The sequence below is a fragment of the Thermobia domestica genome, chromosome 6 (genome assembly GCF_964235325.1).
Source record: "Thermobia domestica chromosome 6, izTheDome1.hap1.1, whole genome shotgun sequence".
Lineage (NCBI taxonomy): Eukaryota > Metazoa > Arthropoda > Insecta > Zygentoma > Lepismatidae > Thermobia > Thermobia domestica.
Genome location: NC_137459.1, coordinates 218484266 through 218503145, shown reverse-complemented (window position 1 = coordinate 218503145; position 18880 = coordinate 218484266). Strand labels below are relative to the sequence as shown.

The following is an 18880-nucleotide window of genomic DNA, read 5'->3' as shown; positions in this document are numbered from 1 at the left end:
CTAGGCTCACCTCTCTTTTCCTATACATCGATATATTCACATCTTGGTTTAGTAGATTCCATCGTTGAAGTCGTGATGCAAGCAACAGGGCCTTAGACTTGGAAAGGTTTACGTCTCTGATCAGATCATTCAGCTCTTCCTGACTTATCACATGTGGTTCATTAGTGTCAGGCACTGGAGCCATTGCAATTGGGATCTGTGTACTCGAAGATTGTGCAACATCCTCACAAGCAGCAGGTTCTTTATCGGATGAAACACTGCACAGGGTGTATGAGTCTGGTAGTACGGGTACAGGCAGACAATCATCATGTTTCACAGGTCTCCTCGCGGAATCCAAGTTCGGATACTGTATTTTATGCTTCATGTTTTTTGAGAAACCTTCTATATTAGTCAGGCAGAATTAACAGTCTGAAACATGATCACAGGGCTCGCGCCAAACGATAGGTATGGCAAACGACATCGATTCATGTGTACCTTTCAACTATCCTGTGAGAGTACGCGCACACGAGTTACAACTTTGTTTCAGAGCCCAAACGCGATCCTGGTCGCCGATTTTACACCCGAAGTACAGATTTTAGGCTGTCTTCAGTAACGGAGACAATGGCCTACTTCGTCCCTTGAAAATCACTTCCCTACTTACGTAGCAGAATGGATCTGTCGAGTTGTTGCAAGTTCTCGGCATGTTCGTTTAACACAAACGTCAATATTTCACGCAGAAATATTTTTCACCTACGGCATACACAGACACAGCATAACACCACCTTCTAACACGAAGATCAATTCCAAATTGAAATTTTTGTTTCTCACGACAACGTGGTGTATGCCTTGGCGCCTTTTTCAACAATCTGTCTGCCCTCTAGACAAAAGGGAGCCGACAAATGATCGCAAGTTGATTACTAAATCTTTCTCCGTCAATAACGCCTAGGTTTTAGTGTATGCAGTGTGGAACGACAATAAATCTTTGCAACCCAAGGGGAGGGGGTACGTTTCCGGGGGGTTGTAAGCTAGAGAAAAGAATTTTCCTGGGATATAGCCTAGTAACAGTTCTTCGATTAAGGTAAAAATTCAGAATTATGCACTCCAAACAAGGAAAACACATATTAAATACGGAAAATAGGTTTTTTCTGTCAATCATGGAAACAGCAACCCTCCCCCCGAAAAAACCTTACGTCCACGAACTTTCTCGATAAGATATTCGTAATCAGCTTCTCGAAATCTATCCGGTACACTATTTCACCCTCGTAAAAATTCAGAATTATGCACTCCAAACACGGAAAACACATATTAAATACGAAAAATACGATTTTTCTGTCAATTATGGAAACCGCACCTCGCTAAAAAAAACCTTACGTGCTGGAACTATCTCGATGAGATATTCGCAATCAGCGTCTCGAAATCTATCCGGTACATCCTTTCACGCTCGTGGGAGGATTTTCATGCCGACCAGTGTAATGCTAAAAGACTCAAAGATCGAATTTAGTTCGTACCTTTAGTATTTCTTACAATCAACGTACAATTGTAGTTCTCAGCCTTTCGAAAATTATGAGCCCCAAAGACTCCTTCTACCATACAAATAACAGTATCAATAATACAACCTATCAATAATACATATTAACGGTAACCCACCGATAAACTGTAAGCAAGCCCTGTGAAATGAAATGAAGTATTTCATTTTTAACGAACCACGATTATGCTCTTTAGGCTAAGGGAGACAATGATTAAGGCAAGTGAATGTTGATGGAAGATATGATGGAATGAGAATGTGGAAGGAAATTGAAGTATCCCGAGAAAACCCACACACGATACGATGTTGTCCACCACACAGTTTCTTGGCTGTGGATCAAACCAGAGGTCCCACATACAAGAGTTAAGTGTTTACCATTGAGTCACCGTGTCCTCCCCCAATCCCTAAGAGACGCGGGCATCCAGTTAACAATAACTGACATAGGAAAACGTACTTACCATTTTCACACGAAGGAAACTCCACGAATCCCACATTCTGACCGTTTGTCCTTCTTGTATGTTGGTTTATCGCACACAATATTTAGCATATCGACACATCTGTCAGAATAATAGTGTTTCATCCAAAGTAGGGGCAGGGTGACTTAGTTATATAGCGCTTACTTCTGGTGCGGGATGGACCTCGTTCGATCCCAGACTATAAAAGTTTGTAGTGGATACCATCGTACCCGTGCGATTTCTCGGGATTATCCTGTTTTCTCCTACATTCTCCTTTCACGAATTATTTCCCAAAAATAGCTTCCATCTATTATCTCTCTCTATTATTGCATCGGATTTCAGTTTAGCATCCCTTCGGTTGCAAAATTACATGAGACATGGAGCTACGGATTAACGTGAGATCCGAACTGCTTGTGCTCCCGCCACTAATCGGAGCCGGTTCTCGTTCACTTTTACCTCTGCTGGTAAGTATTAATTGCTGTGAGGACTAAGGAAAAATATTATGCTGTAATAATAATAATAATAATAATAATAATAATAATAATAATAATAATAATAATAATAATGGATCTGAATGATAAATATATGTTCATGATAAATATAAACCTGGATATATTGTTTTATATATATATATATATATATATATATATATATATATATATATATATATATATATATATATATATAAGGAATAAAGAAGCTTCAAACAACAAATTGAGAAGTATAATTTTGTATAACAGAAAACTAGCCTTATCAGTTTCACAAAGAACTAAGCAACTCTGACAACTGACCTTGTGTGTGTGTTTTTTAAACACAATGTTACAAGGCACAAAACAACGCCTGGGGGCAGCTTGCTTTTTGCCGGAGGCAGTTTCAGTACTAAAATTAAGACTTTCATTCCTGACAATTTATGTGTAGCTATCAGTCAAACACACAGGTTCTTTGCAACGCTGAATTTTACAAGAAAGGTTTTGTTCATCGGTTTCCAAGAATGGTTTACAAGAAAGTCCATCGTACGTTGTAGTCACTTCCCCTCTTTTGCACACTGTCTGACGTTTAACTTGTATACTGTAGTGAGTTATAGAAAAGAGAATGCTATTTTTTTTAAAAATGATATTATCAAATAAGATTGAAAATTATCACAATATATTTAAAATGAAAAATATTCATTTAACAGTTGTCGTACTTAGTTATCTGCACTGAAATTCCCACAATGTGCTTTCTTCTTTACTAATATGAGCACCGAACTTCTTTGTGTCTAAGTAGTTAGCGTGCGCGCCTTTGACGTGAGAGACCCGGGTTCGATTCCCGGCGAGAGCTCATGTGGTTCGGATTTCACGATTAATCAGTAGGTCCCGTCTCATATAGCCTCGCTGCTGAAAGGGACGATAAAATCAACTCAACTCATATTGAGCACCATAGGAGATATAACTCCGAAGGGAATTTTGTCCCTGGAAAATCTCACAAAATCATCAACGGTACCCACCTAGACAGATAAAATGAAGAATAGAGGATTTCTCCCAGAAAATTGTGCTCCAGGGTGTGGGATCACACAAGCCAGTATCCACGGGGAGTCTAGGGGGCCGGGCTCACTCTATATTTTTACACGAGAATGAAATATGAGCATTAAAGTAGTCAGCCGTTAGGATTTTTTTTATTAGAATGATACCAGATTTGACTCCTGGTGTAAGTTCAACTTTCAGTCCTATGTCATATGCAGGTCTCGTTTCATACAGATTCGTTGAAGAAAAAAAAACTCTAAACATGTGCTATGACTAGTATGAAAACTAAAGATTTGTTTAGCAAAAGAAATATACTAAATTTCTTGCTTTAGACTCTTCCCTGTAATGCAGTTTTCCTGGAGGCGTGATAGTATGGTTGGAAACGGCCTATCAGATTCAAGCTCGACCCACATTAAATAGACCATCCTTTATAACCTTGGTATTGTATAAAAACGAAAAACAAAATTATACTGATAGCTGCAGTAACAGATATAGGAAAGAGATTTGTAGCTGGTTTTGAAATAGAGAAAGGACAGTACCTGAGCTTTATTAGTATTACTAGCATATATTACCCGCTTCGCTGGGTTGAAATTAAAAATAAAATGCACAACTCCGTATTTCATGTGTTTAGTACCCGTGAAATACACTGTTTTCGTTTTCAATGCCATTGATTTGAACAGCATCGGAAAGATCATTGATCATTTCGGCGATTCCAAAAATCATGGATTCGACATTAATATTAGTCATTTTCGGTCATTTATATGTATATTTCCTCCTCCCCCATGTTGCGGGCCATGGTATCGAAAGTGTCACTGTTCATCTCAGCGACCCCCAAAAATGTGGATTCCGCACTAATATCAGTCATTTTCGATCATTTTTCAACATCTCTTTCTCCACCTCCCCCATGTTGTATAATTGAATTTGAATTTAAACGGGATCGAAAGTACCACTGTTGATCTAAGCGACCCAGAAAACTATAAATTCGACACTGATAATGGTCATTATCGACAATTTTTATATATCTCTTTCTTCCCTTCCTCAAGTGGCGGAGCTGATTTTGCATTTAAACCGGATCGGAAATGTCACAGTTCATCAGAACGATCCCGAAAATTATGGATTAGACACTAATATTGGTCATTTTCGATTATTATTATTATTATATATAGCTCCCCTACCCCTCCTCCGTGCTGCGGCACACGGCATCAGAGTTGTCACTGTTAATCTCAGCTGCTCCCAACACTAAGGATTCGACACTAATACTACTCATTTTCGATCATTTTTAAATGTTTATCCCCCTCCCCTACGTTGTACCCTCCCGCTCCTCAACCATCAGGGCTGAACTTGGATTGAAACAACATCAGAATTGTCACTGTTTCTCTCATCGACCCCGAAAACTATGGATTCAACACTAATATCGGTCATTTTTGATCATTTTAAATTTTTTCTCCCCTCCCCCTCCCCTACATTGCATCGTCAAAGTGAATAGCCTAAAGCAATCCCTGTCCCTAAACTCATGTATGTTGGAAATTTGATTGAGATCGGTCAGGTGGTTCAAGAGTGATGAAGTCACAAATGTAGTCATTTTTATTTTAATTTTTTACATATATTTCCCCCTCCACCTCTCCTACGTTGGCTCGTCAAAGTGAAACGATAAAACATCCAAGGTCCAACCTTCATATATGTTCAAAATTTGATCGAGATTGGTTGGGTGGTTCAAAAATTAGATTTTATTAGTTTTTATTTATACGTCCCCTCTCCTCCCCCTCCCCTAGGATCTACCGTTAAAGTGAAATTAGAAAAATGTTTCCAGATCCAAACCTCATATATCTTGAAAATTTGATTGAGATCGGTGAGATTGTTCAAGAGTTATTGAATTACAAAATAGTCACTTTCAGTGTTATATAAATTGATTTTTATATGTCTCCCACTCCTTCTCCTCCCTGACGGTGCTTCGTCAAATTTAAATCATAAAAACGATCCCAGGCTTGAATCTCATCCATGTTGAAAATTTGATCATGATCGGTCGAGTTGTTCAGGAGATATTAAGTTTTATTTATTTTTACACCCCCTCCTCCTCCTCTCAGTTCTACCATCAAAGTGAATAGCCCAAACCCAGCCAAGCCTTGAAATTCATCCATATTAAGAACTTTTCGAGATCGGTTGGACGGTTCAGGAGATTTACTCACAAACATAGTTATTTTCAATTTTATATATATAGATTGGTAGTGTCGAATCTAGATATTTTCCCATTGGGGCAACGTAAAATTTTGCGGCACTTTCCACCAGCCCCACCACCCTTTCCAATATAACTGCGGATGCATCACTTTTACCACTAGCAATCGTCAACATTGAGACTTCCCAAATACGCATTCCTGGCTTCGATAGAAGGAAAAAAGTTTGAAGGGCCGGATCAAGGCAGTGAAGAGAAGAGTCATCTCTTTTTTTTAGCTACACAACACGACTAGCCGACTTGACGGCCACCATGGTCTCGCATCATGTAGTCCATTTTTTTAAATTTTCAATGGAGACCTGCCTACGTATTTTGAATTGCAGAGGAAGGTAGGTTGTATGCTTTAACAATACAAATGTACGAGCATACTGGTATTGAAATTTGAAAGACGGTTAGGCCAAATTGAACTCAATAGGTGACTGTATTTCCTTTTTACGAGCTTTTGCTTTTTACTTTTGCAGCTTGTCGTCCCCTAAACTGCCGCTAGGAGCGTTCGCCCCTTTCCCGTAGATCTGGCACAGATTATTGGAGATGACTGTGATCTGCACAGTAGGTCATGGCTTAGTTATAAACAATAATATAGGAAGAAACTAAAACGTAAATATAGTACGAATAATAACAATTCGCTGATTGTGCGAGCTGTTATTCTCTTTTTCCCCTCAGCTGATCTAACAGTGACTGTGCCGCACTCAGAACACGAAAAGAAGAATTGACAACGCCACACACGAGCCCGCCTGAAACAAATACGAGCTGAAACTTCTGAGTGATTCTTTCAACCTACATTCAAGGTTTCTTTATGATGACAAAAATTATATTGTATATTTTCCGTTGAACTTCGCTTACAATATTTTGTTCTTCTCTCCAAGATTTTAAGTTCAACCCCTTCTTTCTCTTCGTTGATAAAAACTAACGACCTTTTTTACTTATTCGTGGCATGACGTTTTTCCCCACACAGGTTCTGAACTTTTAATTTAGCGGTTGAGAGTAGCAGAAACATACGACCTTGATATTCCTCCGCGAGACCAACATCCACTCATCACTGAGTTCTGTTGCTTGTCACTAGATGGCAATATAAGATGCAGTTACGGAAAACGATCAATTAACGATTTGAATTCCACTAATTTCACTTACAAATGTTAACCTATTGCATTAGTACTGCATCATACGTTTTCCTAAGATAATGTAATTTGTCCTTAGCTCTTTGGTTTCTCTCAATTTCCAAGCAGAAATACACCAGATGCTTTTGATCTTCATTAGCACATTTTACTTTCTATTTTAAATAATATTAAATTTGGATACCAAATAAATTAATTTTCACTAAGATACAGACAACCTAATAATTACACAGAAGATATCAGTACAATCATAACCTTGAAATTCCGTCTCGTTTCGGCTCAAAAAGTGGAATAGTTTTCCGTATGAATCACTGGGGATCATTTTTAAAATTCTGGCGGTAATCAGTTCTCTTAAGTGGAAACTGTCGCCGATCAATAAAAAGTTAATATGGGAGAACTATAAAATAAAACAAACAGACACGCGTCATTTTGTAATAAAATTACATGGCAAGTGCATTTTATCTGATCCAAAGCTGTTATCGTCGAATATACACAATTAAAGGAGCTCTGATCGGCCAAATTAGAAAGATTTCAGCCATTTATCTCTGTACAGGCGAACTTTTCTTCTTCGCCACCGGTGGGAATACGGGTTTCTTATTATCCTGAAAAAAAGAAAACTGATTGGGTGGGGCACAGACCCCTCAAAAACTTATGGTGAAATATCAAAAGTGCTAATAACAGTACGTCAGAAGTGTTTGAAGGACATGAAAAACTGAAACGACACATTGTGTAGAGACAATACGCTAAAATAAACGAATACGTTTTCTTTCGTTTCTGCGGAGAAACTTTCTTAGGAGGAAAAAGCCCCACGCAAATTTTTGAAAGTTGAGGCCCAAAAGGCCACACTAAGTGAACCAAAGTAAATGAAATTTTGCACAGATATCGTTGACATAAAATGAGGGAAAACGTGTTTCCTTCTTTCCTGAGAAAAAGAATACCGTTTAGGTGGTACCCAGACCCCTCCAAAACTTTGATCGTGAAATATCAAATGCTAATAATAGTATGCCAGAAGTGCTTGAAGGACATGAAGAATTGAAACGACACATTGTGTAGGGACAATACGCAAAAAATAAACGAATGCGGTTTTTTATTTTCCGCGGAGAAACGGTTTTACGGGGCAAAATACCTACCCAAAATTTTGAAATTTGAGGCCCAAAAGGCAAGAAGAATTGCACCGAATTGAATGACATTGTGCACAGATATTTTAGACGTAAAATGAGATAATTGGGTTTCGTATTTTCCTGAAAAAAAAACGGTTGAGTGAGGTACGGACCTTGTAACCCGTTGATTACGTAATATCGAAAGTGCAAATAAGCATACGTCACAACCTCGTAAAGACTGGAAAATTGCAACGAAACTTCGTATAGGGACAATTTGCAAAACAATAATTGAAACGTGTTTTAATATTTCCTGAAAAAATGCTGGGGCCTAGGCCCCATCCGAAAAAAAAAACAAAAATATTACCGTAATAGCTCAGGAAGCAGTGAACTGAAGCAAATGAAAGTGTGTGTAGATATTATATAGACCCAATGTAAAATAGGGCCTTTCGTCTTTTTCAAATGTCCCTATCCGTTTTGCTTCAAATTTGGCAGATCAACTGCAAACTGGAAATAAATTGACACGTTTTTTATGCGCAAACACATTGTAAGAATTAAACGTTCCTCCTGAAATACTATAAAATACCCTATATTGTTTGTGCTTGTAGTTGATATACCAAATTTGAAAAAATCGGATGAAGACACGACACTTATAAAACTCGAAAGGCCTTATTTTACGAATCGTTCCACACAACATTTTTTCTTTCAGGAAAATACGAAACACGTATTCCCTCATCTTACCTCTACAATGTTTGTGCACATTTCATTCACTTCGGTCCACTTTCTCTTGCCTTTTTGGGTCAAATTCCAAAACGTTTGACGGAAGCTCTTGCCCCCCAAAACCCTTTTTCCCTCGAAAATAAAAAACGTATTCGTTTATTATTTGTGTATTGTTCATACACAAAGTTGCCTTGCAATTCTTCATCTCTTTTACACACATCTGAAATACTGTTACTACCACTTTTGATATTTCGTGATCAAATGTTTGGAGGGTTCCTGCCTCACCCAACCCTTTTTTCCAGGCAAATATGACACCCTTATTCCCTCATTTTATGTCTACAAAATTTCTATACAATTTTATTCATTTCAGTTAACTTCTTTTAGCCTTTCGGGCGTCAACTTTCAAAATTTTCGGGTGGATTATTATGTCCACTTAAATTGTTTTTCCCCAGAAAATAAATAAAACGTATATCTTCTTTTTTGCACATCGTCCATGCGCATAGCTTCAAACTTTAGGTGGGGGCTTTTGCACCCAAAAACCGTTTCTTCGCAGAAAATAAAAAAAAAACAGTATTCCTTCATTTCTTGCGTACTGTCCATACACGAAGCTTAGTTGCAATTCTTCATATCCTTTACACACATTTGACATACTGTTACTAACTTTTTTGATATTCCGTGATCAAAGGTTTGTAGGTGTGCATACACCATTCAACCCTTTTTTCCCGGAAAATATGAAACCCGTATTCCCTCATTTCATGTCTACAATGTCTGTGCACAATTTCATTCACTACGGTACACTTTTTGCTTTTCGGGCGTCAACTTTCAAAATTTTAGGTGGGGGCTTTTGCCCCCCTAAACCGATTCTTCCGCAGAAAATAAATAAAAAGTATACCTCCATTTTTTGCATATTCTCCATGCGCATAGTTTCGTTGCAATTCGTCATGTCCTTTAAACACATCTGACATACCGTTGATATTGATATATTCCTCTTTTGATATTCCGTGATCAAAGGTTTGTAGGTGTCCGTGCCCCATTCAACCATTTTTTCCATGACAATATATAATACCCGTATTCCCTCATTTCATGTCTACAATATCTGTGCAAAATTTCATTCACTTCGGCACACTCCTTTTTGCTTTTCGGGCGTCAATATCCGAAATTTTGGATGGGGGTTTTTGCCCCTAAAACTGTTTTCCCGCAAAAAATAAAAAATACCGTATTTGTTTATTTTTTTGCGTATTGTCCATACACAAAGTTTCGTTCCAATTCTTTCTGTCCTTTAAACACATCTGACATATTGTTACTGGCACTTTTGATATTCCCTGATCAAAGGTTTGTAGGTGTCCGTACCCTTTAACCATTTTTTCCCGGAAGGTATGAAACCCGTATTCTCTCATTTCATGTCTACAAAATCCGTGAAGAATTTTATTTACTTCGGTACACTCCTATTTGCTTTTCGGGCGTCAATTTCCGAAATTTGGCCCCTAAAAGCGTTTTTCCGCAGAAAATTAAAAAAACCGTGTTCGTTTATTTTTTTGCGTATTGTCCATACACAAAGTTTCATGGGAATTTTTCCTGTCCTTTAAACACATCTGACATACTGTTACTGGCACTTTTAATATTCCGTGATCAAAGGTTTGGAGGGGTCCGTGCTCCACCTAACCGTTTTTTCCAGACAATACGAAACCCGTATGCCCTCATATTATGTTTACAATATCTATGCCAAATTTTATTCATTTCGGTTTACTTCTTCTTACCTTTCGGGCTTCAACTTTCAAAAGTTTCGGGTGGGTTCTTATGCCCCCTTAAACTGCTTTTCCGCAGGAAATAAATAAAACGGATTCCTTCATATTTTGCAGATCGTCCATGCGCATAGTTTCGTTGGAATTCGTCATGTCCTTCACACACATCTGACATACTCTTACTAGCACTTTAAATATTTCGTAATTAAATGTTTGGAGGGTACCCTGCCCAACCCAACCCTTTTTTTTAAAGGAAAATACGAAACCAGTATTCCCTCATTTTATGTCTACAATATCTGTGTGCAATTTCATTCACTACGGCTCACTTCTTTTTGCCTCTCGGGCGTCAACTTTCAAAACTTTAGGTGGGGGCTTTTGCCCCCTTTAACCGTTTTCCGCAAAAAAATAAATAAAAAGTATACTTTCATTTTTTGCACATGGTCCATGCACATAGTTTCGTTGCAATTCGACATGTCCTTTACACACATCTGACAAACTGTTATTAGCACTTTTGATATTTCGTGATCAAATGTTTGGAGGGTACCCTGCCCAACCCAACCCTGAACCGTTTTTTTTTTTCAAGAAAATACGAAACCCGTATTCCCTCATTTTATGTTTTAAGTATCTGTGCACAATTTAATTCACTCCGGTTCAGTTGGTCTTGCCTTTCGGGTGTCAACTTTCTTAATTTTTTGTGGGGTTTATACTAAGACTTTACATTATGTAACTTTTTTCTTTTTATGAGATAATTTTATGGGGGGAATAGGAAATGCTTTCCTCTGGTATCTGTTTGTGGCCATTCATTTTGCTTGAACTGTTTAAGTAAGATCATTTTGTAACTTTTGATGTCATCCAACTCCGTCACGATAATAAAATTGTCATTCTTAACAATTTGTTTTATTCTCTCATTTGGAGTTTGCCACACTGATATATTTGTTACAAAATTGAGATTTGGTCCAACGCCTTTCGAATTCGCAACCAACCTGAGCGTTGACCTTTCTGGGTTGCCTGCTATTGCAGGAAAAGTAGAATAGCAAGTGGTAATGCACTTTTGGAGTCGTGTATACATCAATTTATGACCAGTTTCTGGTTAAATATTTTAATAATGTGAGACAAAACTGAAGTTTTTGAAAATGAAAATTATTAGTTTTAGTTATTAATGTAGTTTTTATGTATTGAATATGCATATAAGGTATGAACATACACGTATGCGCTGCAAAATAGATATAGTTCGTACATTGAATGCGGGCATTATGTGAGAGAAACTTATGCAATGTGTAAAGAAATTCTAGAATTTTATGAAGATGATCATTCATTTTAATGATGAGATAGCTACACTGTTTTAATTGTTATCCATTATATATACACATACATGAAAACAATAGAGACGTGAAGTATTCATGCCATAAACGTGATCTATTACTAATATAAATTAGTGACAATTGCCTGGAAGAATCTTGTGAATATGAGAAAAACGGTGTAAACTTTGTAAAGACGAGCACATTTTTTTCAGTGAAGAGGTTGCTACACTGTTTTAATTCCTGCCTTTCAAATAGACATGTAGCGTTAACCATAACAAGGACTGAAGAAATATCGTAATTTTGAGCAATTTTTCACATCATTTTTCATTTCAATGATGGATTATAGCGATCTGTAGCCACATCTGAACGAAATCTCAGAAGTCATATTTCAACGAAATTTCGGAGGACTTTTCCCAAGGTGGTGAGTAGAAGATTTTTAATATGTAGCTAAATACACCTTGTTACACATCCTGGTTCAAAAATTATTTGTGTTGCAATTATTTACTGGTCAATCCGTATACTGCGTCTACTTAGCTTCTAGCAGGAACCTGAGAAAAAAGTCATATTATCGAAAATTGCACACCCAGTACCACATAAATTCGACTAGCTTCGTTACTTTGTAAGATAGACAAACATAAGTACTGTCGTTGGAAAGCTAAGATTATGAGCTTTTACGTTTATTTCAAGAAATTTCTGCATATCTCTGTTAGTTTCTAAGTTATCTGTCAATAAAACATTATTGCCAATTGAAAAAAAAACTATATTTTTAATAATCGCCGCCATTTTTCAATATGGCGGTGGTACATAGAGGATGCAAACTTGCATCCCTTAAGGTATGCTACTATCTTGAAAATGGCGCAGGAACGAAGTTTTCAGCTTAAATCTGTGAGTAGATATTGCCATTTAAGTGTGAGTCGATGTGTCGGTGTGGCCGCCATATTGAATCCAAGATGGTGGACTTTCCCCAAGCATTACGAAAGCGGATTTTGAATATATTATTAGCAACGCTATTTGCAAGTGATAGACGAAAAAAACATTTGTGTTGCAATTATTTCCGGGTTAGGCCATTTTTTCTCGTTTGTTTCTTCTACTATTTGGGAACAGTCATATTATGCCTCTTTGGTATTTTCTATCATTGCTACTGTTCCTTTAAAGTTGTATATTTATTAAAAATATTTTATTGTTTGTCGTTTGCAAATAGCTCGAAGGATTCTCCAAAGGAACGTAGAGATTACTTGCCAGGTTATAGGAGATCCCTACGTTCCTGTGGTGAATCCCTCACACACATCTTTCGGAGGGTTGAAGCATACATTTTTCAATCGATCAGGCATGACTTCGAGTGTCATGTTGTAAACCGCACTCTCTACGTTGCGTTGTTTTTTTATTACAGCCCTCTGAAGTTCATTTTTCCCACGCTTTCGGCACCTTATATCGCCGAAAATATCCCTCACTGACCAAAGTTCCAGAGGACTTTTTTGCTTGTTTCGGTGTCAGGAATCAGCTCCCGAAGTTTGTTCAAATCATTTCTTACCACCCTGTATAATACGGACACATTTTTAGTCCCAGTAACAACTGATCCGGTATTATCACGTTAAAGATCTAACTATTTCACAGACACGGAAACGGACAGTCTTCCTCTCTCCTCTAACATGTTTGCACCTCTTCATAACAGACAGGAATCACTCTTAACTAAAAGTATTTAGCGCAAAAAATTTTGCTTTTCTGGAAATTAAAAATAAATCTGTAGGCAGAAAATTCATTTAAATAGTTTAACCACTTTCAGTTAATAATGATACAGACAATGTTTATTTAAATGTGGAGTAAAAACTATCGAAACCCCCTTTAAAGTTTACTTTTCGAAAACGCTGGGACAAGTTTCCACTTATTTTCAACCAAGAGTTTGTATACACAATATCATCTTAAGAAATTCGTAAAATACTATCATCGTAAGTTGTGAACCTTTCGTGGAATTTGTAGTTAACTCTAATGAAATAATTTAACTAAAATAGATTAGATAGATAAGAATCACGTAAACTGGAATTATTTTACGATTATATATTCATTTATTTTGAGCCGTTAAGTTTTTTCGCTTCTAGTGCCTAAATTATGCATCTCGGATTATTGTTATCCTTCTTTATTACTATTGTTATTATTATTATTATTATTATTACCTCAGAAAGTTATTTCGAGGTTTTGTTGAGAATTTGACGTGCGAGATTTGGTCAGCGGGGTTTTGGCCATTGGAGTTTTCAGCGGCGAGGATTCGGCTCCGTGGGATTTTGGGCAATGTTGTTTCGGCTGCGAGATTTTGTCCGTATGGAAGAACACTTATCTGCTTAAGAATATAGTAGATTGTTAGGACACACAAAGACATCTGGAATACACCTGAATCATCTTTTGTGAAAACTGAAAAGCGGTATTCATTACAGCTCTGAGCAAACAATTTTATTCAAACAAACTTATTTTTCACTCAGGTATAGACTGCCATTCAGTTCAACTGTTTGCTCAAAGAAAACATGTACGAGAAACCAATTTGACGTCTTATTCAAACAAGTTGGGCCAATCCACTTCTCTCTAAAAGGCTATACAATTGTACGTCGGACAATTTTGTATTTTGATTTAAAGAAAGTATTTCGAAAGCCAAAGTATATTCATATTTGTTTTATTTATTTCTGCTTATGAATAAAAGTACGCAACATTTTAAAGAGAGGTGAATGACCAGGATTTTGGGGGCGGGGAAAGAAAACCACACATAGGTTAAACTGGCAGTTTTCTACGATCTTATTACTACCATATATGTATTATAAAGTGTGATTTTTCTGTTGATATTGTGCATATTGCTCGTTTCTAACTTTTCATACCAAGTCTGATTATATATATATATATATATATATATATATATATATATATATATATATATATATATATAATACTTTTACGGAATTCTTTAAACTAGTTTTCTGTGTGTACGTGTTCATCACGTAAATGCACGAGACCGGACTATTTTGAACAATTTTCAACTCAAATATGTTGCAGTTTGACTCGTTGCTAGTGGAAGATATATAAAGTGTAATATGAATTCAACAAAACCAACAAATTCTACGTCGACTGATGAAGGAAGCCATTAGGTTTCGAAATTAATTTCGAAAATAAGCACTCCAAGGCACTGATGGGGTAGGTACTATTTATCTTTATAATTAGTTTAGAAGTTACATGACTAATAATTACTTTTTACCTATTAAAAAATCATACTTTTGAAATCCAAATTTTATGCACTTTTTCTTACATTGCTGGCATCTTTCTGAAGATAATTTCTCTTTTACTACCAAAGACATACTGCTATTAGACTAGGTGCCATACTATACACAATATTTAAGTTACAGATTTCCACGTCCCATATAGGAATGTCCATATTACGGTGTTATTTCATAAAGAGTCATGATACTATTTTAGGAATTGTGTACCTTTGCTAAATCAGTTAGACTATCAGTTCATACGTTATTAGGCCTAGAAGTGACTTTTTCAATACCTGGACAATTTGTGCGAACTAACATAACCGAATTCACGGAGATTTTGTTTACAGATAGCAAGTAAATGCAAGTTACTTTCCTAATAAAAGGTGAAACAAGCCCTAACCATGTCAATAAGCAGGAGACTCTCGGGACAGCTTTTCTGCTCTCATTTTTCCCAGGATACTTTGCGGTCGGTGACGTCACGTGGAGGTATCGCGGTATTTTTCAAAATAAGTGAAATTCTGCATAAACAATAACACTACTGTTTCAAGATGGGGAAAAGTTATCGTACTTGTGCAGTAGCTCATTCTAATAACATAGGAAGCAATACAAACGAAATAACGTTCCATCGATTCCCTAAAAATGATGAACTTCGAAGAAGATTGATTTCCCGCTGTAAGCGAAAGAACACTTTTAATGTGGATAATGCACGAATATGTTCTGCTCATTTGTGACCAGAGAATTATCAAAGAGTTTGAAAAAACGAGTTTCTAAGTTTCCTGCAAAAGTAATGTTTAAGATCTGACGCTGTTTCTTCATTATTGATACCAAACTGGCATGGGGGAAAATAAACTAGACACTAGTCAAGTTGAAAAACAGGTGTGTAACAACAATATTAATTTTACTTTTATGACATTTGTTTCTGAGGGCCTGAAGCTTAAGGAGTTTATGTACGTAAAGTGAAGTGGAAGGGGGTATCAACGAGAATATAAATGTATATCCTCATATATTCTTTAGTTTAAATGATATTCGTAAGTTTTCTTAAGTATCTGAAACATTATTCTAGCAAAGAGTTCAAAGTGCATTTGAGCAGAACATTCATAGGAACCTATTACGAACCGAACCTTACCTAACTTTACCCAATCTAACCTAATCTAATCTTATTCAACCGAACCGTACCTGTTACGTACAAGTCACATTGATTTTATTCCTTCTCGAATGCCACATCGTGTGATAAAATCATTTGTTTTGATCAAAGTACACTCTTACCATATTCTTATAATTGAAGGGCTGGCCGAGAGAGGGGGCTAGGCCACAAAAACTAAATTCCGATAAATCGAAGGGCAAAGTGTAGGACAAATAACTGCAAATCTTCCCCTGTGAAGCTGGTACTTTTAGGTATGTATACCACTCTATAGATATCTGTGCAACTTATAACCTGTAATACATACTGTAAAATGTGTTATATTGAGTAATAAACAAATATTAGTAATGTAAAGGAAATATTTTCCTGTCACGATTTCTGACAATTTGGTTAATACACACTAAATACAACGGGTTAGGTTAGATTTCTAACCTGACCTAACTTAACATAACCTAATCAACTTAGGTTAGGTTAGATTCGGTTATATTAGGTTAGGGTAGATTAGATTTCTAACATAACCTAACCTATCCTAACCCAACCTAACCTAATTTGTTATTACATACTCGGAATCTCTGAAATTTTGAATAATGTTTGCTTTATGTATTTTACTACCTGAAATGCTCTTATTGAGAGAATTGGTTTATGGAAAGTATTTGAACTCCTTCCACCCTTAGGATTTACGTTTCAATGAAAGTGCAATGACAAAAATCCATAATGCCACCCCTTCCCACGCCCAAAGAGGATGAATTTGGTTTTAAACGGCGTCGGAAAGGTCACTATTCATTTCAGTGATCCTGAAAAGCATGGACTGGACACTAATTTCGGCTAAGTTAGTTAGTCCTGGCTGCATTAAAGTACCAAAAATCGTTAAAGTTGGCCGAGAAGAGTTGGCAAGCAAACATTGTTACAATGAATAGAAAATGCCCCCTCTTCCCTTAAAACGGAAATTTTCAAAAAACAATGGGACATGTTTTTCTTTAAGCTTAATGAGGAGTTTATATACCGAGTTTCATCTTTCTAACTTCATAGGTTCGTGAGATACTGTATTTTAGGTACAAATTTTGAACCACTTCTACTCCTTAGGATTCGCCCTTTAATCAAAGTAATAAGGGCCAAGTCAACTCATGTACGGTACTAAAAATTATAAAAATCGATTCAAAGCTCTAGAATGAATTAGCGAGTAAACATTATATTCATTTTTATTTGTATAGATAATTAACCATTAACTCATTATTTGTATTTGGAAAGACAAGGAATATTATAATTATGTTTTGAATCCAGTTTTACGAATAAGCGCGAAGTGTAACAAGCAGGCAAGCGAAAACAATCTTCACAGATACCTCCACATGACGTCACGAACAGGGAGCCAATCAAAACGCTAATCGCGAACTGGGGCTACCTGTTATTTTATATACCTTGGTCAATAAGCACATGAATTGTACAGCTGCCGGTGTGAGCAGGTACAAATTACATAAACACCTGGAAGTTCAGAGGAAACAAAGGTGCACAAAATATCATTCAAGCTTCTGTTTGGCACTAGCAGCTATCCAAAGATACAATTTAACAGAAAAGGAGATGAGGACCCCTTAAAGCATTCATTAAAGCATTCATTTCCAAGAGGCAGACAACTACATTCATTCACACAATACATTCATTCACTATTTCAATTGTGTTCAAAATTCTCTAACAATCAAATTATATATACTTGTTTACATCCAAAATAAATAACAATAAATTGTATTATAATAATATTTACTTATTCACATTCTTTTTCAAGTGGTTTTCTTTTCTTGGAAATTGTAGTTCTTCTGATTGTTAGAGTAGTTCGTTTCTGTACTTTATCTTTGAAGAGACTTGTACTGTTATCTTTTAGTTCCTTATATAAGTGTCGTCGTTCCTTAACTTGAAACTTTGGCATAACCAGTTTCTTCCCAGCAACAGATTTAGAAGCTTGGTGGCTATCCGTACATATTTTATGCCAAGTAACTGGTATAGTAACAAGTGGAAGATGATGTTCTATATACTGTTTTCGAGGCTTATGAAGAATCTTAACTGTATTTTCAAATTTGGTTACTTGAGAGAGAAATGTACTGCTTTTCTGTCTCCGTAGAGATTTTGCTACACGCGTTGACTGCCGCTCACGACTTGTACTCAGTGACCTCTTAATACATCTCTTAGCTGTACAATCCACGTGCAAAATTTTCGACTGTTTGCTACATACTAAATTTTTATTCTCCTTTAAATTTACAGACAATTGCTTAAGCAGTGTTAATTTAATATTTTTCTCCGTCGAAATTACTGGTAATTCACAAGGTGGAGCTGAACCACATATGATATCACCTAGCAATGTTGTGTTTGTACTTTGAAGATCAGTAGAATGTTCTTCAGTACTGAGAATATATTTTCTTCCCCGTGAACAGCTTTTTCCACTAGATTCAATCTGCGGCAAGATTTCACTTTGAATAGAGGTTAGTTTACTTAGTCATCTAATAAACGCAGTCTTGCAGTTTCGTGTAGACGATGAACGTGCACTGTAATGAGAAAAACGGAAAATTATACTAGATAAAATACACAAATGCTGTGAATATAAACTTACAAGATCATCTTAAAGATAACTGCTACATGTATTTCAGCTACTTGTAGTACTCGTATCGGTATCATATTTGAAAGCTAATTTTTAACTAATAACTCATTTTGTAGAAATAATTTTCACCAATAAATCTTACGTAACTATTGAACAATTATGAAATTTATTCATTATTTTCCTTCAAACTGAATGAAAAACTGACTTCTTAACTGATCCACACACCTTCGGAACTTTTTCATTTAATATGAAA

General features: G+C 36.4%; 1 protein-coding gene across 6 annotated transcripts in view; it reads right to left on the bottom strand.

The window, feature by feature from the left end:
* Nucleotides 1-14833: 14833 nt before the first annotated feature.
* The window catches only part of Cdc14 (cell division cycle protein 14), a 1408510-nt gene continuing 1404463 nt past the window's right edge, over nt 14834-18880 (bottom strand). For all 6 annotated transcript variants that reach the window (XM_081762627.1, XM_081762626.1, XM_081762628.1 and 3 more), the window contains one exon: nt 14834-18574. In XM_081762627.1, coding sequence (XP_081618753.1) covers nt 18526-18574 — 49 coding nt within the window. In that variant the 3' untranslated portion in view covers nt 14834-18525. The remainder of the gene's footprint in view (nt 18575-18880) is intronic.